At 39.7% G+C, this 24,398-nt stretch overlaps 1 protein-coding gene and 1 non-coding gene across 22 annotated transcripts in view; one reads left to right on the plus strand and one right to left on the minus strand.

The window, feature by feature from the left end:
* The window catches only part of RBFOX2 (RNA binding fox-1 homolog 2), a 265,267-nt gene that overhangs the window by 167,248 nt on the left and 73,621 nt on the right, over positions 1 to 24,398 (minus strand). For all 21 annotated transcript variants that reach the window (XR_004966064.1, XR_004966065.1, XR_004966066.1 and 18 more), the window contains exon 2: positions 15,225 to 15,275. Coding sequence is in view for 18 of the 21 variants with exons in the window: in XM_036299493.1 (XP_036155386.1) it covers positions 15,225 to 15,275 (51 nt within the window). In the remaining 3 variants the exon portion in view is untranslated. The remainder of the gene's footprint in view (positions 1 to 15,224; positions 15,276 to 24,398) is intronic.
* LOC118652325 lies at positions 633 to 694 on the plus strand. The gene has a single exon (XR_004966571.1). It is a non-coding gene; the product is annotated as a small nucleolar RNA SNORA14 (small nucleolar RNA).

A 24,398-nucleotide genomic window follows, 5' to 3' on the forward strand; every position in this document is an offset into this window, starting at 1 on the left:
TCAAAAGCTAATTACCACCTTTGGCAAATCTCTCACAAAACTGGAAAGCTTAATGTCCTCATCTACCAATGAGATGAAAACTCTGACCCCCTACACACAGACCACACTGGGGTCTCACCAAGATTAAATGAGAGTGAATATGAAACCGGTACACAGGATTACAGAAATAGAGAATTATCATCTCAGTGAAGTGCTGGGGAGGGGAGCAAATAGGGAAATAATGCTTGTTGCTAACTGAAGAAAAATCAAACATGCAAGTAAAATGTAAAAAAAATAAACATTCAAGTAAAAGTAAATAGTAAAAGACATATACACAGTAGAAATATCATAAACTTTGAAATCTTGATGCTTGCCAGATTGGGGGAGGGGGGGGAGAGTTGGGGGAAGAGGCAAAAAAATGGGAAAAGATTAAGATGTACAAATTGCCAGTTATAAAAACAGTCACAGGTATGTAAAGTACAACATAGGAATTATAGTGAAAAATATTATTACAACTATGTGTGGTGTCAGATGGTTACTACACTTATTGGGGTGATGACTTCATAAATTATATAAATGCCTAATCACTACATTATACACCTGAAACTAATATAACATCGTATGTCAACTGTAATTAAAAATCTTAACATTTTCCTCAGGAGAGTCCAAAGGGCTGCGCCTCCCGGTGGCTCAGCCTCATTTCAGACCTGTGACATCTTGGGGGAGAAAAAAAAAATCTTAACATTTAAAAAATAATAAACTTTGAAGTCCAACACATTTAAATTTAAAACCCAGCTTCCCAATTAATAGCTACATAGCCTTGGGCAATGACTTAAATCTCCTTGAGCTTGGTTTCCTCACCTGCAAATGGGATGAAATAAAATAATACTAGCTAAATGCTTTATACAAGACCTGGTACATAGTCAGTGTTCAATTCCTGTTAGCTCTCTTTTCATGGGGATCGCCCCCCCCCCCCCCCGCCCACTTGTTACTCTGAAATTCACACATACCTGCTAGAAGTAATGTATGAGTTCCCTGTACCAATAACGAAATAAAAGAATTAAGAAGCTAGAAGCATCTTCAGTGGAGATGATTCTGTGATCCACATGACACCACAAAGCTTGTTAGCATAGGCTAACAGTGCTCTAAAGGAACAATGAAAGATCCTAATAGTGGGAGGTACACAGTCCCCTGATGAAAAATTCTACTAATCCAATAAGGATATTTATTGAGTGCTGTAAGAGCCTTCTATGACTCCATAAAATGACAGATTTACATTTAATATCCGCTTGACCAAACCCATTAAACTTGTAAGAGATCCTCTCTTGCTGAAGATCAGATATCTAGCTTCTTAAGTATTAATTTTTCATATCGCTCTGGAAAAGCAAAGGCAATAAAAATCTAGCAAAAATCTGAACAAAGTTTTTTTTTCTTTGCCCACAGGAAAAAAATCCCAACAGAGTAGGCTATTTCAAGAAGGCTGAAGATAAGTTTACTTTTTAATTTGTCCCTTTACCAAATTCTTAGTGGGCAAAGTATAAAAGAATAAGAAGAAGCATGACAGGGTCCTTGTTCTCAGAGAACTGTGTAGGTCATCCAACCTGTTCGCCATAAGCTAACAGGCAGTGAGTGATAACATGTCATTACAGAGAAGAAAGAATGTGCTTGGGAGCTCAGTGGACATTAAGAGTCTATTCCCAAATAAGTGCTTCAGGCAAGGCTTCATGGAGGAAGTCACATTTAAGGTAGGATGCAAAGAATAACTGTATTTAAACGTGAAAAATGCCGTAAGAAATTAGAATTAAAGAAAAGAAATTAAAATTAAAATCCATATCCAATTTCAAAGCTATACTGTCCTGTCCCATAGTGTGTCTAGAACACAGAATACCTTCTAAGACACAGAAAGGAAAAAGACTGGGGCCAGATCATGGAAGGCATAGAATGTCCATCATACTGTTTTCCGCAGATAAAAGCTAAGCAGAGTAATGAGACCCCAGTGAGATTAGAGCTGTGCCTTTATTTAAATACATGATTACACAGAACTTGCTGAAATTATTTTCTGGTAGCACCAAATTTTCTAACAAAGATCTTAAGTCATCTGTTGTATTCCTTTGCCTCTCTAACTCAAACCTAAATCGGCTCAGTATAATGGTATACAGCTAATACTACTAATAAAAATATTTAATCTATAACTGAAACACACAACTATATTGTTTGTCAACTATGAGACCTTTTGCCTTACCTTTTACTTACCTACTTAGTTTCATTCTAAATCATCTGCTGAATGACTTAGATTCATGTTGACTTAGATGGCTGTCTGTTGAAGAACAAAGGGTTGAGGAGACATATGAAGCTTCTTAAAAGTAGCTCACAAAATGGTAGTCAGGTTTGGTTATGAGAAGACCATCTGCTGTTTGCTGGTACTAACCACTACAGCAAGAATATAGCCTACTAACTACTTGGCTACCCTAAGCAATTCTAGACAAAGTTCCTAATTTTGAAAATTGCTAATAAAGGAAATTCTATAATTTTCCTTTGTAAATAGTCCCAGTGATGCCAAAACCAATTTGGCTCAGTGGATAGAGTGTCGGCCTGCGGAGTGAAGGGTCCCAGGTTCGATTCCGGTCAAGGGCATGTACCTGGGTTGCGGGCACATCCCCAGTAGGAGATGTGCAGGAGGCAGCTGATCGATGTTTCTCTCTCATCGATGTTTCTGACTCTCTACCTCTCTCTTCCTCTCTGTAAAAAATCAATAAAAAAATATATTTAAAAAAAAATAGTCCCAGTGATTAAACTTTAGACAGATAATTCTTTTGGATGGCCACAATAAAACCTCTCATTATAGCCGAGGCCAGTTTGGCTCAGTGGATAGAGCGTTGGCCTGAGGACTGAGGGGTCCCAGGTTCGATTCCGGTCAAGGGCATGTACCTGGGCTGCGGGCACATCCCCAGTGGGAGATGTGCAGGAGGCAGCTGATCGATGTTTCTAACTCTCTATCTCTCTCTCTTCCTCTCTGTAAAAAATCAATAAAAATATAAAAACAAACAAACAAACAAAAAAAACCCTCTCATTATAATATACATCAATTGCCTATATACAAAGTATTAGGTCAATCTACTAGAAAGCCAAGCGGTGAAGTTATGATCCATCCATCTAAAAAATACTTAAGCAACTGGATCGAGTCAAATACAAACTATTCTGACAGCCTAAAATCACAGCAACCCTAAAATGAGCAAAACAAGGCAAAGCTGGGAGAAGAAGTCAAACTGTGGCAGAAGATACAGGGTGTGACAAAGAAACCAGGTACAAAAGAGATGAGAAGAAAAGCCAGATATACTTCTATGCTTTTGGCTCAAGTCACTCTATCCACAGATCCATAGCAGTCCTGCTAGATTCAGAGGTAAGAAGCTAAGTGATAAAAGCTTCTTTTGTTTCCACAACGGAAGTGTGACACTCCCAAGATCCACAAAATCAAACCCATTAGAGCCAAAAGAGCTCTTAAAGGAAAAAGAAGAAACATGGGCCCAGAGATGAGAAGGGACTTTGTAGATTACATGGAAAGCTAAAGGCAGGTCTGTGCAACATAACAGCATCAACCAATAAGTCACTCTTGATCTAGAAAATTTTAAAAAATTTAATCCTTACAACCACCTTACAAAAGTACTATTATCATCATTTTCACAGATGAGAAAACTGTGAAACAGTTTCATGTTACAAACAACATGTTAAACGAGTTTAAATAATTACAGGCAATTAAGAAACATTTCATAAAGGAAGTTAAGGTGTAGCCTTGAGTTCTGGGATGCCTAGAATTCTGCTGGGAAATGGAGAAATATTTCAAGCAAAAGGCAATAGGAAGAAATAAATATCCAAGACAGATATTTGAAGGGCTGTGAGGAGACATACAGAGCTGAAGAAATATACGGACAGGGTAACAATGAGCCAGGTAAGTTTGGAGAGACTTGAGTGTCTGGCTCAGTTTGGACCAGATTCTGTTCAAGTCATAAAACCTCAAAAATGACTCTCTTTTTCTGTTGACACTGCCAAGACCTGTAATGAATTAAGTAAATAAACTGACACACATTTCATTTCCCTCACACAAACATTTTTCTTGAAAATAGGGCAAAACTATGTTCCTAAGCTAGAAATTTCAAATCTATAGATAAAATTCATTTCAAATGATGAAAACTAAGAATCAAAAAGAGAACGATGAAATAGACAAATACAGACTCTGAGAACTAAGCATTTCCTTATAAATCTTCCCAAAGACCTCTTTTCTATAAAATAAATGAGAAAAATTACTTATTGACCCCATTACATGCCTGGAAATTTACATATGTTATCACTAAGTCTATATAACCTTTCAGAGAAGATACTACTCCTATTTTATAAAAGAAGGGACTAAAGCTTAGAGAGGGGAAACACTTGCCCAAGGTCATATAGCCTGCAATGACAGAGCTAAAATTTAAACCCAAAGGCCAGGGGTGGGTGGGTGGATGAGTGGCTGTGCATGAGTGTATCTACAGGGAAATTTCCATGAAGCATTCTTACATAGAAGCTACAGTATCTTAAATGGAAAAAATAAGCCAATGAACCTGATCCACTACCATGCCACATCCCTTAGGACAGTGGTCACCAACCGATGGTCCGCGGACCACTGGTGGTCCGTGAGGTCCGAAAGGTTGGCGACCGCTGGTTTAAGGAAACCTTTGGAGCAGCGGTCACTAACCCGTTGCCCGTGAGGTCCGAAAGGTTGGCGACCGCTGGTTTAAGGAAACCTTTGGAGCAGCGGTCACCAACCCCGTTGCCCGTGAGGTCCGAAAGGTTGGCGACCGTTGCCTTAGGACATGCAGCAAGCAGCATAATTTGTCTTGACTACATGAAGAGCTTCCTTGTCCAAACATGCCTGTCACTAAGTATCTGGAGAAGGCTGTGTCAGCCAAAGCCACTATAAACCTGACAATATTCTTGAAGCAATCACTAGGCTTAAACACAGATAGTCAATGCCTGTTTTCACAGTCTCTTTCATATGATAGTTATGCAGAGTTTATCCAATCTTAGCAAATAGTTTTGTTTTGGTCTTATTGGGACAAGGAGAAAAGATATACCTTGCGAAATCTGATAACTGAGAAAAAATATTTACAAACTGTAAATCTAACAAAGAACCTGTATTTAGCCTGGCTGGTGTGGCTCAGTGGTTGAACAATGACCCATGAACCAAGAGATCACTGGTTCGATTCCCGGTCAGGGCACAAGCCCAGAAGGGGGTGTAAAGAGGCAGCTAATTGATGTTTCTTTCTCATCTATGTTTGTATCTCTTGATCCCACTCCCTTCCTCTCTCTCTAAAATCAATAAAAACATATTTTTTAAAAGACCTTTGTTTTAAAAACTCTTTATAACTCAATAATAAGACAAACAGACCAAATGAAAAGTGAGCAAAAGACTTGAACAGATGTCTCAACAAAGACATATAAATAGCTAATAAAAAGCACACAAAAAGGTACTCCAAATTGTTAATCATTAGGGAAATGCAAAATTGAAACCACATTGAGCCCTGGCCACGTGCCTCAGTTGGTTGGAGTGTCATCCTGAACACCAAAAGGTTATGGGTTCGATTCCCACTTAAGGCACACACCTAGGTTTCGGGTTCAATCCCTGGTTGGGGAGCATACAGGAGGCAACTGATGCATGTTTCTCCCCTGCCTCTCTCTAATATCAATAAAAACATATCCTCAAGTGAAAATTTTAAGAAGTTTTAAACCACAATGAGATACCACTACACACTCACTACAATAAAAAAAAAAAGGTCGATAAAACCAAGCCACTTTGGAAAATAGTTTGACAGAATCTTTAAAAGTTCAACATAAGCTTACCATAAACCCCAACAATTCCACTCCTAGAAATCTATCCAAGAGAAATTAAAACGTATGTCCACGCAATACTGTATGCAAATATTCATAACAGCATTATTCATAATAGCCAAACTGGAAACAGTCCAAATATCTATCATCTGGTAAATAATAAAATGTGGTACATCCATATAACGGAATACTATTCAGCAATAATATAGTGATACTTAATAAAAGTAATAATATAGTGATACAACAACATAGACAAACCTCAAAAACACTATGTTAAATGAAAGAAGTCAAACACAAAGCTACATACATATGATTCCATTTAAATGAAATGTCCAGAAAAGACAATTTTATGGAGTCAGAAAGCAGATCAATGGTTGCCTAGGGTTGGAGTGGGAGTGGAGACTGAGTACAAAAGAATTCAAGAGAATTTGGGGGAGATGGTGAAAATGTTCTAAAACTGAACTGTAGTGTTGATGGCACAACTCTATAAATTTAATAAAATCAATGAATAAATACAATGAGTGAACTTTATGGTATAGAATTCATATAGTGCTATTTAAAAAATTAATTATTAAATATATATTTACTCCTATATTTTTATGTATATATTTACTAACTCCAGGGGAAAAGTATATAAGGGAATGTAGTCATAATATTTTATGATTCAACTATAAAAATACTTAGGCATAATAATATAATTATTCTGCAATCATAAATCAGTAATGAATCCCAAATTTAACCAAAAAAAAAATGGTCTTATTTGAAAGGAGAGAGTGTTTGTAAAACTTAATTTCTGGTCTTTAACAACAGGAAACCAAAGGGTAGAGTGGTGTCTAAAATTTATAAATCAAGAAATAGCAAAATAAGCATATTACTTAAATACACAGAAGCAAGCAGCAGAAGAAATAAAATGGCCTTTCCCAGGAGGGAAAAGCTTATAAACTATCTGCAGAAGGCAATCTTAAGCCTGAGCTAATTACATGGTCTGAGAAAAGTGCCTGGGAACACTAGATATATCAACCAGGCCTTCATCCACTAGAGGGCGTAAGGCAACACCACAGAAGGACCTCAACCACTGATGTCAGATACTGGAGAGAAGCAACCTCAAATATAACCTTGCATGAAGACTGAAAGTGGGGTTCTAGACAAACTAGTAGAAAGAAAAGAAAGTGATTTCATACTTTCTGTAATTAAAAAGCAAAGCAGAAATATTTTTAGTTAATAAAATCACTGAATAAGTACAATGAATATAGGGGACAAATAAGAAAATTATTATACAGTACATTACGAGATACAAAAAGGGGTGTGAAACATTTTGCTTCTGAACCAGTCATTTTAATCGAATCTCCACCTGGGAGAAGGGGGTGAAAAAGAATTTCTTTCAACAAATAAGTTCTAGCTGGAATCAATATTTAATACAGCAAATGATAAATTTATTGCCTAGACAATCTAGGCTGCACTGGGGGGGGAGGGGGGTCCCTTTTAAAATTCATTCTTCATAGCAACCAGAATGTTGTTTTTAGAAATGTAAAATAGATCATGTCACTTCCCTGCTTAAAACCTTTAAAGGCTTAGCATTAAATTGAGGACAATATTCACTTGTTCATTCAACAAACATTTATTGATCTTCCCCTACACACTAGGCTCTGCTCTAATCAAAGTCACAGCTTGCACAGAACTTCTATTTTAGTTGGAGAGACAGACAATAAAGTACCTGCAGTAGATAACCTCAGATAATGATTAGAAATGTGAAGAAGATAACACTGAACTAACTGTCAGTTATGTATGTGGACAACTTTAGGTTGGTACAGTCAGAGAAGGCTTCTCTCAGGAGCCAACTTTGTACCTGTGACCTGAACAAGAAGGAGGTAAGGATCTGGGTGAAGATCAGTGCAGGTCTGAAGGTGGAGGAGACAGTGATTCCACAGGCCTGAAGCTAGGATCAAGCTTGATGAGTTCAAGAATGAAAACAATGGCCAATGAGGCTGAAGCCAATTGTAAGAACTGTAGGAGTCAGAATTACAGAGGTAGGCAGTAGGTTCCCCTAAGAATGCTCCTATACCAATCTATATGATGGGATACTATTCTGCCCCCCAAAAAAGGAGAGTACTGACTCATGCTAGTGTATGATGAGCCTTGAAAACACTATGCCAAGTGAAAGAAGCCAGTCACAAAAGACCAGATATTGTATGATTCCATTTATACGAAATATCCAGAATAGGCAAATCCACAGAGACAGAAAGATTAGCGGTTACTTAGGGCTGGGGTGAAGGTATAGGAAATAGGGAAAGGCTACATTTTTAAGGACAACAATTATTAGAATTTTGTTTGCAAAACTACACACTGCAATTTATTAGTGGGTCCAGGAAGGAAATCTAGCCAATCATTTGTGGGTCATATCAACAATTGTTTTTTTAATGGAATGAAACTATCACAGCGCTTAGAACTTAATAAGAATAAGTATTACTTAGTAAGACTAATGCTGTTATATTCACACAGATGTGTGTGTGCACACAATGGAACACGATATAAAAGGTACTGCTTACAAGTGGTATTGAATATCCTCATTGCATCTTCCATTCTAACTCTCCCCAAGGGAAGAAAAGTAGCCATCATTTCTTTGCCACCAAAACAAATGAGCATGAAATAAAATGCATTTGACATTGTGTACAGCTCCTAATCAAAAGAACTAAAAGTTTTTTTGTTATTTTTTTTACAGAGGGGATGGGAGAGGGATAGAGAGTTAGAAACATTGATGAGAGAGAAACATCGATCAGCTGCCTCCTGCACACCCCCTACTGGGGATGTGCCCACAACCAAGGCACATGCCCTTGACTGGAATCGAACCTGGGACCCTTCAGTCCTCAGGCCGACGCTTTATCCACTGAGCCAAACCAGTTAGGGCTGAATTTAATTATCTAATAATGTTTCAGTTGCATCTGTCAACCTAAAAAACATCTGCTTTGACATCCCCACTTTGTTTCTGTGACTCATCTCAACATGTCCATACTGTGGATTTCAACAGGATTTTAGAAAACTGAAGGGGGAACACTGACTTGGCATTTTAAAAAAAATCAAAGGGCTTGACACCATGACATTAATTTATTTCTTTATATTTAAAATACAATTAGATAAATTGTGGACCATAAGATATTCTAACAAATAAGAAAGAAAACATGACAGAAATAAGTTATTCAAGGGACCACTAGGTCATATGAAGACTTTTCAGGCTGCCACATTCTCCAAAGATTCCATAATATCTTATCTTGACAGACTAGCGAGAGAACATCCCCAATTCAAAGAGAGAACACTGACAGAAGAACACAAAAGAAAAATATAAGACACTAGAGGACCGGTGTATGGATTCGTGGGGTCTCTCGGCCTGGCCTGCAGGGATCAGGCCGAAACCAGCTCTCCAACATCCCCTGAGGGGTCCCAGATTGCGAGAGGGCGATTCTCAGGTGACCCACCCGGAATCGGGCTCCCTCCTCTCTGGTTCCGGTCACCCAAGAACCACAGCTGCCAAGTCACCACAGCTTGGCAGCTCCTGCGTTGAGCATCTGCCCCCTGGTGCTCAGTGCGCATCATAGCTACCGGTCAGAGCATCTATCCCCTACTGGTCACTACGCATCATAGCTACTGGTCTGACAGTCGGATGGTCACTTAGGCTTTTATTATTATACATAGATGGAGGCTGAAAATCTGAGATTCAAGTCCAATTCTTCCACTTACTATCTATGTGACATTGAGAAGTTCACTTAAAAATCTCTGCTTTGGTTTTCTTACCTATAAAATCTGGGTAAAAAAGCCCAATCCACTTGGCAGAGCTATTGTAAAGATCACATTATTCATTGTAAAGTGCTTTTACAAACATTAGTTTTTATAATTTACTAATATTCCCATTCCCATAGCTGACTCAACACCTGAACCCAACCAAGAGTCTGTGCAATCACCTCTTACCTCAAATGTGAAGGCCAAAATTCCATTCCCACACAGTGGTAGGCACTGTGCCCTGACTCCAAATCCTGATTACTATACTTAAAAGTTCACTATATTTCTTTATTTATAACTAGAGTGACCATACATCCCATTCAACCAGGATTGCCTAGGATTAATTCAACATTAGCATCCCTTTTCACTCTCAAAAGTGCCCCAACTTGAATGATAAATTAAAAGGTCACCCTAATTATATCAGGTGTAAAGCTGTAGCACCAAGAGGTGGGCCTTAGGATTCCCATTGTATGTTCCAGGAGCCCCTGAAAGCCATCACAAATAAACAATGTTAGCAAAAACAGTAAGCTTGCTACGCAGAACCAAGCCTAATCAGATTGCTGCTCCTAAACTCCTCCTATATAAAAACTCTGGAGCTAATGCACCCAAATACTCTCTCATTTAAAACATATTACAAACCCACAAAATATCCCAGCCTTAGTCAACACTTGAGAACTCACATAAGCACATGCATATACACATAAATCACAAAGAAACCGCCAGTGAGGAATCTAAACCATTACTTTGTACCAACCTAAAATCCTGCAGAGCCTCAGATAAAACATTCAGCCTTCTGAGCTGGTTTTCACCTCAGTAAATCTGGAACAATGTTTGTCTCCTCCACTTCCATAAAGGATCACATTAGCATGCGCAGTAAAGTGCTTGGAGTGCTTCTAAAAGCAATGGACTGCCAACCCATAAAGCTTGTTAATTCATTGGGAAAGAAGACCAAGGTGACCTTGCATAAAAAAGCAAAACCTCTACAAGGTGGTGTGTCTTTTTCCCCTCTTTTCCTTCACAGGTTTTAATTCAAGTGTGTTGCCAGGGACTTCAAAATCGGATGAAAAGGGTCATTAAAACAGTGAAATGTTAGTCCACTTCGTGCTAAAGAACTTGGTTGTAATAATCTTTAACCACGGGCCATACACTCCTAGACCTAAGGTTGAGCTTCAAAGGGTCTAAGAAGCCCCCAAGTGGTAGCACTGACTGAGAAGGCACACACGCACATGACTAGATTTTTCCTTGGGTGCGTCAATAATTCCCAGTACCGAGGAAGGGGCCCTCAACAAACAAAGACAAATTTTAGTTCTTATTCAGCTACTAACTTGCATGGTTACCTTGAATAAATCACTTTAATCTCTGTGTGCCTCAGTTTCCTTATCTTTCCAAAGGCAATATTTGTTCTATTTACTTCAAAAGGTGTTTGTGAGGATGAGAAAATAATGATGAAAGTGCTCTGCACCAATCAGAAAACTGTAATTTTTATTTCTTTTAAAATCACCAGTAGATGCTGATAAAAAGCCTGCCTGGGATGGCTCCTATCTACTTAGACAGGAACAGCACGAGAATTAAAGAATGCAAATAATGACACAATTAAAATTCACCTTCACCCCACCCCCAGCTCCCGGAGTTGCTGAGCCAAACCCCTCTGGGGAGATGTAAAGACCGCAAGTTCAGTCTCTGCCCAGCTCAGGCTGCTCGGGGACCAGTGTTTCACGCTGATAAATGCTTCCCAAATCTCAGAGCACAAAGTGGGAGTTTATACAGTTAGGCGCATTAATTAGCAGTACTCATTTGGATTCTGTATTCATCAAATAAAACAAGCAGCTATTCAATATTTGCTTATTCACACTACTCTAAGATCTCAAATTCAAAGATTTGGCCAGAGAACAAATTAATGCCAGGAAAATAAACTAAAATAAACCTGTCACCATCAGAATGTGCCTCAAAGTAAATGAGTCGCTTTAAACATTGCAAAGGGTTTGCATAAGCCTATAGCAGAAATAGTGTAAGTAATGAATGCACAGGTTACAGAGGTGGCCCCTGATGCAAAAGAAGAGAAAAATGAGTAGTTCCAAGCAAAGCCTCTACTTTTTGTGCTTTAACAAATTCCTCTTCATTCCTTTTGCCTGATTCCTTATTGATCAGTAATGCCCACAGGAAGAACAGAGCATTATGCAGTACCCTTTGAGAGTCTTTTAAACTTAGTCTATTCCCATACTTTACAGTTCAATTAGTTTTATCTTCCTATATTTAAAATCAGCTTGTATGCAAAACAAGAAACACTTTATAAATAATTAAATACATGCATCAGTATGCAAGATTAGATTAAGAGACTTCCCGTGACCCCTTATACTTTAAGAGTCACAGGTGAAAAGCACAGTAATAGAAAATATCCCTCCTTTAAACCAGCCCACAGACCTTGATTGCTTAATAGAATCACCTATAGGAATTGCTATATATCTGAATGACGAAGCCCAATCTTAGATCTATTCAATCAGACTCTTGAGGGCTAGATTTCCAGGCAACAATATTTTTCTGATATACGAACATTATATAGAACTACTATCAAAGGGCATATATTTTAAAGCTTACAGCAGCTCTAGAGCAAACCCAAACTAAAAAGAAAGGGGGAAAACCCCTCTATACTCTTTAGATTTGGGGTAAATGATCCTATCTTTCACCGAAAACTTCCACAGAGACAATTCCAACGGTAATGATTCCACAGGGAGATTAACACAGAGGTGAGCAACACTTTATCTCTCCTTTGTTCTCCAATTCTCCCTAGGGCTGTTGTGAGGACAACCCAGCACCAAAAGTCTAAGAACTGGGCAAATACTCTCAAATCTAGAAGCCCCTCCCCCCAGAGGTGACTACTGATTATGGGGGCCATCCTAGTTTTTAAAATCAACTTCAGGGGCTTTGATGAGGTTCAATTAATTTCTGGAAAGGGAAACTGTGTCAACTTTGGGTTAGCATTCTGATGACACATATCCCTTGGACAAGCCTAATAATGGTGGCAATTTTTTGTGTGTGACAAATCTATAAGGAATGATAGATAAGCATTCAAAGATATTTCTAGGAGCTGCCCTTTTCAAATCTCCTGAAGAATGTCAATATCCTGCCCTGGCCAGGTAGCTCAGTTGGTTAGAGCTTCATCCCAATACACCAAGATTGTTTGTGGGTTCGATCCTTGGTCAGGACACATACAAGAATCAACAAATGAATGCATAAGTAAGTAGAACAACAAATCAATCAATATCTCTTTCTCTCTCAAATCAATATCTACACTAATAAAAGAGAAAAATGGTAATTGGCGTACGGCGCTACCGTTTTCATTGGCTAATCAGGGCTATATGCAAATTAACTGCCAACTAAGATTGGCAGTTAACTGCCAACAAGATGGCGGTTAATTTGCATATGTAGGCACAATGCAGGGAGGCGAAAGGGAAAGCAGGAAGAAGCCCCCTGCCACTGACAGTGATCGGAAACCCAGGGGGGAGCTAAGAGCTGGGGGGCAGGGCAAAGGCGGCCCTGGGGCCGCCTTTGCCCTGCCCCCCAGCTATGATTGGAGAATCAGGCGCCTTTTCCGCCCTGGCCAGTGATAGCAGGAAGTAGGGGTGGAGCCAGCGATGGGAGCTGGGCACGGTCGAAGCTGGCAGTCCCAGGAGCTAGGGGTCCCTTGCCTGAGCCTAAAGCGGAGCCCAGGATCGCGGGGCCGCTGCAGCTGCGGGTCCCCGCTGTCCGGGCCTGACGCCCAGGCCAGAGGCGTTAGGCCTGGGAAGGGGCAGAGCCTGTAACCGCGGGGAGCTGGGGGGGCAGATCCGGGGATTGGGGGGATATGATGGTCCCCTTGCCCAGGCCTGAAGCCTGGGTCAGAGGCGTCAGGCTTGGGCGGGGGGTGGAGCAAGCGATCAGAGGGAGATGGGGGTCCCCTGCCCAAGCATGATTCCTGGGCCAGAGGCCTCAGGCCTGGGCGGGGGTCAGAGCCAGTGATTGGGGGGAGATGGGTGTCCCCTGTCCAAGCCTGACACCTCTGGCGGAGGCGTCAGGCCTGGGCAAGGGGCCGATCAGGCGATCGGAGGATGATGGGGGTCTACGCCTCTGGCCGAGGCATCAGGCCTGGGCTGGGGGCAGAACCAGTGATGGGGGGAAATGAGGGTCCCCTGCCCAGGCCTGACGCCTCTGCCAGAGGCGTCAGGCCTGGGCAAGGGGCCGATCCTGCAATTGGAGGGTGATGGGGGTCAACGCCTGAGGGCTCCCAGTATGTGAGAGGGGGCAGGCTGGGCTGAGGGACACTCCCCCCCACCCCCCACACACACACCCAGTGCACGAATTTCGTGCACCGGGCCCCTAGTGTGTGTGTGTGTGTGTGTGTGTGTGTGTGTGTGTGTGTGTGTATGCCTAAGCGACTGTTATGACCAAACAGCTGGAACAACCTGTCGACCAGTCGCTATGACATGCACTGACCACCAGGGGGCAGACGCTCAATGCAGGAGCTGCCCCCTGGTGGACTGTGCACTCCCGCAGCCCCGCCCCACTGCCAGCTGCTGCCCCCCCCCCCCCGAATAGTCCCTGATGGGGGGAGCTGGCTGGACAACCTCCTGGGGTCCCTCCCCCTGGCCGGCCGGCCCCCCCATAGGCCTTGATTGCCGGCCAGGCCGAGGGACTCCATCCATGCATGAATTTGTGCACCAGGCCTCTACTAAATAAATAAATTAAAAAAAGAAAATGTCAAGGAGGTAAATTTCAAAGGCTAGGTGTCTTAAGCCACACCATCTGTCTGTAGCAGCCTTACCCATTCTTCTGCTCTAACTCTGCTCCAGCCTCACCTGCTCAAAGCTTCAAATAGCAAAGGGCAGGGAAGGCATTTTATACACTCACCTAAACCATACAGAGGATGTCGAGTAGGATGCAGTTCTACTCTAGCCCACAATAGGGCCTGAGTTCTTTCTAGTCGTCCTCCCTATCTAACAAAGAAAGACAGCAGAAACTTCCCTCTCTCAAGCAAGCCTTCCCTGATTAAAACCATACGGCTGAATTCCCCCGGGGAGGAGAATGGAATTTTCTTGTTGCAGATTATTGCAGGACTAAAAAAATGTGTGCAAGCAGGAGCTAAGTGACAGAGAATAAAGAGACAAACCCAGCATTTAGAATTATGAGGCACCAAGGAAACCTGGTTTAAAATTATTATATTGCCTGGAGAAGAAAAATAAAAGCAATTACGATTGCACTTGAGTGAGTTTTCCCCAATAAAATCCACAATTTCAATAAGGTGATTACAATACTTTTAGGATTAAGAAATACAGCGTAGGTCAAAAGTAGGTTTAGAGTTGGTCATATGGAAAATAGTACAATAATCAATAATACAGGATTAAACTATTTCGCATGTTTACAAATGTAAACCTACTTTTTGCCCCACCCTGTATATTTATTTATATCTCTAAGTATAAATTCGTTGCTGAAATTAACCATATCACTCTCCAAAAGAAATAATTTCAGGACATGCTAGCTATCATAGCATCCTTAATCTCACACACACACACACACACACACACACACACACACACACACCACACACATCATCTAAGTTATAAATAGCAGATACCAACCTGGCTGTCCCGTGCTGGGAATCCATGATAACCTGGGGTCAGAGGCTCGTTCTAAAAGAAGAAAAAGAAAGAAAAACTATAAGAAAAAGAAAACGTTAATAATAATCAAAATCATCCAAACTGATCAAATATAAATCCCTGCACCAGACCGTAAGGTATTCTGTTGCTATATTCCACACTAGCTAACTACAAACATTTCCCAGTTCGGCCTCCACAAAATCAAACACACAAGAAAACCATTATTTGCTTACAAACACTATTTTCCCTCTTGTACAGCTAAATCTATTTCCTTCCCAGTATATATCAACCAGGGAGCTACTGGGATTTAGGGCCAAACCATTCCTAACTTCACACTGTAGGACTTTAGCATTTAAAATTTAGCATTTAGTGGCCCCTAACCACTAAAGCCAGTAGCAGTCCTGAACACCAGGACAGCCCAAAATGTCCACACATTTCCAAAAGTCTCTGGTTGGAAGGCAACAGTACTACCTCTACTGAGAACTACCTCTAGCCCGGAAAAGTTTTAGCCCCTCCTTCTACTAATCTGCTCTTTTAAACCTAGATGAAATTCTACCTCTGTTCCAGACTTCCTCTACCACCCTATATCATCTTGTGGACTCCAGTAATTCCTAACATGTATACTAGTTAAAATTTGTTTAGTGTACAATTTACTTTTAATATTACTTATGACTCAATAAATCTTATTTTTGTAAAGGTGTATCATATTCAGTGTCTCATATTCACATTAGTCATTAAATCTAGATCTTTGAGGGCAAGAATGATAGCTAATAAAAGCTATACAAACCCTAATTTAGTTTAAGGTCATATAATATGAGCACTTATTTATGGCTTACTGGACCCATTCAACCATTAGGTCAACATATATTGAATACCTAATATTTTCAAAACACTGTTAGATGGCTCAGAGTAAGAAAGATGGAAAAAAAAAAAAACACACAAAAAACCAAGTCCCTTGCCTTCAAGGGAACTTTTAAATGGGAGGAGATATACGTGCACACAAAGGTGTAAATAAGGGCATATGATGCTTTTGTAACTTTTTCTTCAAAGTGCTCAACACAGTTACCTGAAAGACCCACATCCTCTTCCATACATTTGTACTTTCATTCCTACTAGCAGAATAGCAAGAAGAATTTTCATTGATAGGGCTTTCATAAAAAGAGTGTAAACTTTCTACCTAATGGTACATCTGCTTTATTTATATCCATAGCGTTTATAATCAAAGTCCACACTCCTTTCAAAAACATGAAGGCCAGGATTCAACTTAAGCTCACATGCAGATCCCACGTCTTGTTCATCATGGTTTTCCTACGATTTAGCAGTGTTTAACACAGCGGTTCTCAACCTGTGGGTCACAACCCCTTTGGGGGTCAAACGACCCTTTCACAGGGTTCGCCCAAGACCATTGGAAAACACATATATAATTACATATTGTTTTTGTGATTCATCACTATGCTTTAATTATGTTCAATTTGTAACAATGAAATTGGGGGTCACCACAACATGAGGAACTATTAAAGAAGGTTGAGAACCACTGGTTTAACACATGATGAACACCCAAAATAATGTGTAAATAAATAAATGGAGTTCAAAAACCAGAAATTATTTAGGCATTTAGTCACTAATTCAGTCACAGATAATCTGGCGCTCTTTTTTTATTACTAAATCTTTATCTGGACATTTATAAAGAAAACACACAAAAAGGTAACTGCCTTAAAAAAAGCACAGATGCCCAAACAATCTTGAGAAAGAAGAGCAAAGTTCGAAGGACTCATACTTTCTGATTTCAAAGTTTACTGCAAAGTTCAGTAATCAAAGTAGTGTAATACTGGCATAAGGACAGACATACAGACCAATGAAACACAACTGAAAGTCCCAAAATAAACCTTTAGTTAAAATAAATGATTTTTGAAAGGGTGCCAAAAAAAAAAAATCATCAATGGAGGACAAAGTATCCTTTCAACAAATGGTGCTGGGACAACTGAATATTCACATGTAAAAGAATGAAGTTGGCACTCTATCTCAGACCATATACAAAATTAACTCAAAATACATCATAGACTTAAAGCCACAGAACTCTTAAAAGAAACACAGGAGTAAATCTTCATGGTCTTTGATTAGGTGAGAGTTTCTTCAACAGGACACCAAAAACAGAAATAAAGGGAAAAACAGATAAATTGGACTTAACCAAAATTTTAAAACTTTTGTTCTTCAAAGGGCACTACCAGTTCTGAGAATCTAATGTACAGCATAGTGGGCCAATCAGGCCAAGCCGGCCAGGGGGAGGGGCCAAGGGCGGTTGGTGTGCCGGCCCCGCCCCCAAAAAGAGTAGGGGGGACCCTGATCGAGGGCGGGTCCAGCCAGGGGGAGGGGCCACAGGCAGCTGGCCAGCTGGCCCCGCCTCTGGTCGAACTCCCAGTTGACCTCCCAGTCGAAGGGACAATTTGCATATTAGCCTTTTATTGTATAGGATAATATTCAATTATGGATATATACCACGTTGTCCATTATCAACTCATGGACATTTGGATTATTTCTACTTTTTAGCTATTATGAAATAATGCTGCTGCGAAAATTTGTGTACAAGGTTTTGGGTGGACATACTGTTTCATTTTCTTGCTTATACCTAGGTGTGGAATTGCTGGGTCATATGGTAACTCTGTTTTAACATTTTCAGGGGCTATCAAACTGTTTCCAAAGTGTCCGTACCATTTTACATTCCCACCAGCAATGTATGAGATTCCAATTTCTCCATATCCTTTCCAATACTTGTTATTGGCCAACTTTTTTTTATTATAGCCATCCTAGTGGGTGTGAAATGTTATCTCACTGTGTGGGTGTGATTTGCATTTCCCTAATGACTAATGCTATTGAGCTTCTTTTCATGTCCTTATTCACCATTTGTATATTTCTTTGGAGAGCTTCCTGTTGAAACCCTTTGCTCATTTTAAAATTTGGGTTGCCTTTTTGTAGTTGAGTTGTAAGAGTTCTTTATACTATATTCTGAATACAAGTCCCTTATCAGATATACGATTTACAAATATTTTCTCTCTTTCTATGGGATTTCTTTTCACTTGGTGGCGTCTTCCTCCACCCCCAGCTTTATCGGGTTATTGTTGATGTATAACATCATGTAAATTTAAGGTGTACAATGTGTTCATTTGATACACTTATATATTATAAAGTGATTACCACCACAGCCTTAGCTAATACCTGCATTATGCCATATAATAATAAAAATTTTTGTGTGTGTGAGATCTAAGATCTCCTTTCTTAGCAACGTCCAAGTATATAATATAGTGCACCGGGCATCTAGTTCAGCAATAAACAGGAATGCAGTACTAATACAACATGGGTGAATCTTGAAAGCATCAACGTTAAGTGAAAAAAAACACACACAAAAAACGGCTACGAATTGTATAATTCCATTTATATGAAATATCCAGAATGGGCAAATCCATGGAGAAAGAAAGTAAACTAGTGATTCCAGAAGCTAAAGGGGAGGAATAGGGAGTGATTGCTGATGGGTACTAAGTTTATTTTTGGAAAGGAAAATATTCTGGCATTAGATAGTGGTAATGGATGCACAACACTATAATTATTTTAACACTAAAATCCAAGAAACCACTAAAAAAAACACCCTAAAAAATACTTAATAAGGGCATGATTTATGGCCTGTGAATTATGTCAATAAACCTATTTAAAAATAATAATTACAGGCAATGTTGGCTATTATCACACAAACTTTTACAGGGGAGACACAGATAGCTTAGACTGAAACCAAAGAATAGGGCTCCTTTTGAAATCTACAAGCACCTTGTTTGTTCTTAATTCTACAAATGTGTTTTAACACCACTCACTACAGATTTTAACAACGATGATGATAACACTAGATACTAAGCAACTGATCAGATATTGTTTCAGGAAGGAGAAAGTTGCAAAGAGAAGATGATAAAGTATAGCTATTAAGTGGAAAAGCAAACTTTCAACCCAGGTCTGTTGGACTCCAAAGCCCCTGCTCTTTCCATTTTATCAAGTTCTCTTCTCTAATAACCATTCCATATTATTCTTTTATAGTAAGTATTTAAAGATTGTCTGAAAAATGAATTATATAATTAAGAAAGTAATCAAAAACATCCAAAAGCATAATTAACAGAGATTTGTCACCCCCAGAGAAGATGCATGTTTAAACCATATTTTTAGGTTCAACAATGCACAAAATTTCTTATAAGGAAAAAAAAAATCACATTCCTACAAGCCAGTATTGTCAAAGCTTTAATAGCAAGGACAGATAAGATAGCACGGAGATGTACCAGAGGAAATGGATTTACTCCACTTGCCTCCGCAAAGCAGTACTCTTCTATGTCTCCATCTCGCCAATAGGCCATTTGGAAGTCTCCAGCCCTCATCTCCTGACTCTCTGAGAGTGGCCTATGCTTAATGACAAAGCCTTGCTTTTCTTTTTTACTTTATCATGCATATATCTCTCCCTTCAAAATACATTAACTTTGGATGTCTTTGAAGTTTATAAAAATGGATCCTATTTTATGTATTAGTTAGCAATTTCCTTTTTTTACTCAACACTAAAGATCAATTTCACTAATTTTGACTACTGTTTAGTATTCTAGTTTATGAACATGTCACTATTTACCTTATTTTCTTGTTAATATACATTTAAATTGTTTCAGGACTTTGTGTTTGCACTCACAAACAATGCTCCTATAAATGTTCTTTTAGATTTGAGATACTTTTTACTCATGAGATTGGTGAAAATAATACACAAATTGTCAAGAAGAGTATATAGATATCTTCACATCTAACAGTAGGAATTTAAGTATATTGGGACCACTGTTTTGGAAAGTAGTGACAATAATTATCAAAATATTAGTGCACATATCTTCCTATAATTTCACATCTTTGATTTCTATCTAAAGAATCACTTGCACATGTGCTCAAAAAAGCATGTGCAGAAATTTTCAATAGTTTTTAACAATGAAAAACTAGAAAGAACCTCAAGTCTCCATTAATAGTAGGAAAATAGTATCAATTACTATTTCAACATCCTCTGTACAAGTTTTTAAAAAGGTAAAATCTCTATGAACATCTAAGTCATATTTAATGATAGCAAAACATTTATTTTTTTAATTACAATACAAAAAGAGGTATTTCTACATACATATAAAGAAGTAAACAAATGCACAAAGACATAGAAGGCTATACAACAAACTTGTAACTTCTAATTGTGGTTACCTCTAGGGAGAAGAATAAGATCTGTGGAAGGTCGAGAGGGCATACTTTATCTGAATTGTTTGAATTTTACAAAATGTAAAATTCATGTATTCCTTGTGTACAAAAAAAAAATCACAACTACTGGTGTTACATGTTTTAAAAAACTTACAAAAACACCTTCACGTCATCTTATTTAATCCTCACAACGTAAAAAAATAGATTTAATAACCCTCATCTTACAAGTGACAAAACTAAATTTCAGGAAGATTAAGTGATCTGCTCAAGGACAAATAATAGTGGTTGAGCTGTCATCAAACTTACGTCTTAACTCTACACCCAGTACTTCTGCTGCTTTAAGACAAGTAGTGAAAAAACATTCCCCTGGTCCAGGTAGGGGTGATCATGATTGTCTAAAGACATGCACACCTGATTTTTTTAATCGGTGTAAAAATAATAACTGACATTTAAAGCAAAGATGGAATCACAAGACAAGCTAACCGAGCAGATGGGATATAAATCAGATATGTTAAACTCTAAAGAGGAAAGAAAGCCTTTCGCAGTTATATGCCTATAAGCAAGACCTATTGGCCTAGTAAGACTGAAAGAGTTAGAAACTGACTCTGCCTAACCACAGAGAATGCTCAAAAATAAAATGGCCCTGGCCAGGAGGCTCAGTCCCATATACCAAAAGGCAGCAGGTTTGATTCTGGGTCAGGGCACATGTGGGAGGCAACCAATTGAAGTTCCTCTCTCACATGGATGTTTCTCACTCTCCCTCTCCCTTTTTCTCTCTCTAAAATCAATAAAAAACATGTCCTCAGGTGAGGATTTAAAATAATAATAAATGAAATGAATACCAACCTCAAGAATCCTTGCTGACTATAGAGGACAGCAATTAAACCAGTTCAGGAGTTTTCGATTAGTGAACATGTGAAAGAGTAACAGAAGAACCCTTAAGTAACTGCAATGGATTGTATGTGTACAGTGGACACAAAGAAGTGAAGGAAAATATCATCAGACATTGTATTCTTCACTGGCGGCTTAGAAGCTCCCATATGCATCTGTGTTAGAAAAATCAATTTAAGCAGAAGAATCCTTCATTGAACAATTGCTTTATTACAAGCACTGTTCTAGTATACTTGCCCTTGAGAAGCTCAGAGTCATACTAATTACAAGATAACGTGACTGATGCCATAACTAAAGCCTATAAAAAGAACTACAGGACTCCAGAAAATACGGGAAGATCTTTTTAAAAAGTGAAGGGAGGAGAGGGGAAGAATAACCTCTAACTCTTATTGGAGGACAAGATCCCAATACTGTGATGGACTGATGCATGCTGAAAAGACCATTTCTAAAGCCACTTTTCTAAATGCATTCAGAAAATCAGCAATATCATCCATCCTATATAATAAAAGGCTAAAATGCAAATTGTCCCCTAGAGAGGAGTTCGACCAGGGGGTGGGGCTGGTGGACCAACCAACTGCAACCCCACCCCCCGGCCAGCCCCACTCCAATTGGCCCCCACCCCGATCGAGGTTGGGGCCAGCCAGCCAACCTCCCACATCCCCTCTCTCCAGCCAGCCCAGCCCAACCAGCCCCTATTGAGGTGGTCCCACCAATGCATGAATTCGTGCACTGGGCCTCTAGTATATATAAAAGACTAAGCGACCAGCTGACCAGCCGACCAGCCAGTAACTATGACGAAAACTGATCACCAGGGGGCAGACACTCAACGCAGGAGCTGTCAAGCGACAGCAACTTTGCAGAGTGCCTCTCGCACTCCGGGACCCCTTGGGGGATGTCGGACTGCCAGTTTCAGCCCGATCCCCACAGGCCAGGCTGAGGAACCCCACCTGCTGGAGGGACCCTGCTCACTTCACAGACGCCCTTCAAGTCCCAGGGCCACCCCAGGTGCAGCTGGCTAGGGAGGGACCGAGGGAGGTTGGCTCCAGGGCATGTTGAATCACCTGGGAATCTTTTTAAAATCCTGATTTCTGGGCCTCATCCTCCGGAAATTCTGTTTCTTTGTTATGGGGTGGGGCCACAACATTAGTAACAAAGAAACAGAATTCCCGGAGGATGAGGCCCAGAAATCAGGATTTTAAAAAGATTCCCAGGTGATTCTAATGTGCAGCCAAGGTTGAGAATCACTGCTCTAAGGTGACCAAAGCAACTTTTTGCCTTTTGTGATATAGATACCTCAAACAGGTAAGCAGTCCATTCTGCTGGATCAATTCCTATTGGCTAACACTCTCAGTTCTTTAAATTTCCTTTACAAATCTATTCTGTTCTTACTTATTTTTTAATTAAAATTCAACCATAACAAAATTATATTTTGAAGAATATAAATAATGAATAAAACTCTACTTCAATATAACCCTTCCAATACTAAGGTTTGAGATCATATTGCAAATATTCTTCAAAAGTTTCCTTTTTTTAAAAAAAACTGTGATAACAAAATTTACCATATCAACCATTTTTAAAGTGTATAATTCTGTAGCATCAAGTACATTCACATTATTGTGCAACCATCACCACCATTCATCTCCAAAAGCTTCTCCAACTGGAACGCCATAAGCATTTAACTCCCCAGTATACCCTCCCCCAAGCCTGTGGCAACCACCATTCAACTCTGTCTCTATTAATTTGGCTACTCTAGGAATCTCATATAAGTGGAATCATACAATACCTGTCCTTTTATGACTGGCTTATTTCACTTATCATGCCTTCATGGTTCATCCACATTTAGCATGAGTCAAAATGTCCTTCTTTTTAAGGCTAAATAATATTCCATTTTATGTATGCACCACATTATTTTATCCATTCATCTGTTCATGGACACTTGAGTTGCTTCTACATTTTGGCTATCTATATATGTAAAAGCCAAGCGACCAGGATGACCAGTCGATATGACATGCACTGCAGAGGCCAACTGGCCCGATCACGGCCCTGATTGGGGCCCCGATCAGCCCCCACAACCTCCCACAGCCCCACCGCCCTGGCCAGCCCAGCCCATGATCACCCCTCCTAATTGGGGGTGGGGCCAGCCAGCCAACCTCTCATGTCCCGTCCCCCCCCCTCCCCCGGCCCGGTCTGATCAGCCCCCATTGGGGCAGAATGGCCAGACCCCACCTGTGCATGAATTGGTGCACCAGGCCTCTAGTTGTGAATAATACTGCTATGAAGATGGGTGTAGAAATACCTATTGGAATCCCTGCTTTTAACTCCTTTGGGCATATACCTAAAAGCAGAATTACTGGATCACTGGTAAATCTAGATTTAATACTTTGAGGAATCACCACTTACTTTTCTATAGCAGTTGGACCATGTTACGTTCCCACCAGCAATGCACAGGGTTCCAATATCTCCACATCCTCGCCAACACTTGTCATTTTGTTTTTTTGTTTGTTCTTTTTCTTTTTTTATACCATAGCCATTCTCATGCGTGTGAAGTGTTTTCTCATTGTGGTCTTGATTTGCAGTTCCTCTATGATTATTGATACTGAGCATCATTTCATGTGTTTATTGGCTATTTGTATATCGTCTTTGGAGAAATGTCTATTCAAGTCCTATACCCCTTTTTTAAATGAGCTGTTTATTGTTGCTGAGTTGCAGGAATCCTTTTTATATTTTAAATATTAAGCCCTTATCAGATATATAATTTGCAATGATTTGTAAATATGTTCTCCCATACGTGGGCTACCTTTACACTCTGTTGGTAATATTCTTTCATGCACAAAGTCTTTAATTTTCATAAAGTCTAATTTACCTCTTTTTTTCTTTTATTATGTGTGCTTTTGGCATCATGTCCAAGAACCTATCACCAAATTCAAAGTCATGTTTTACCCCTATGTTTTCTTCCAAGAATTTTATAGTTTTTGCTTTTGTGTTTAGGCCTTTGATCCATTCTGAATTGATTTTATATAT

Source organism: Myotis myotis, unplaced genomic scaffold (genome assembly GCF_014108235.1).
Source record: "Myotis myotis isolate mMyoMyo1 unplaced genomic scaffold, mMyoMyo1.p scaffold_m19_p_3, whole genome shotgun sequence".
Taxonomy (NCBI): Eukaryota; Metazoa; Chordata; class Mammalia; order Chiroptera; family Vespertilionidae; genus Myotis; species Myotis myotis.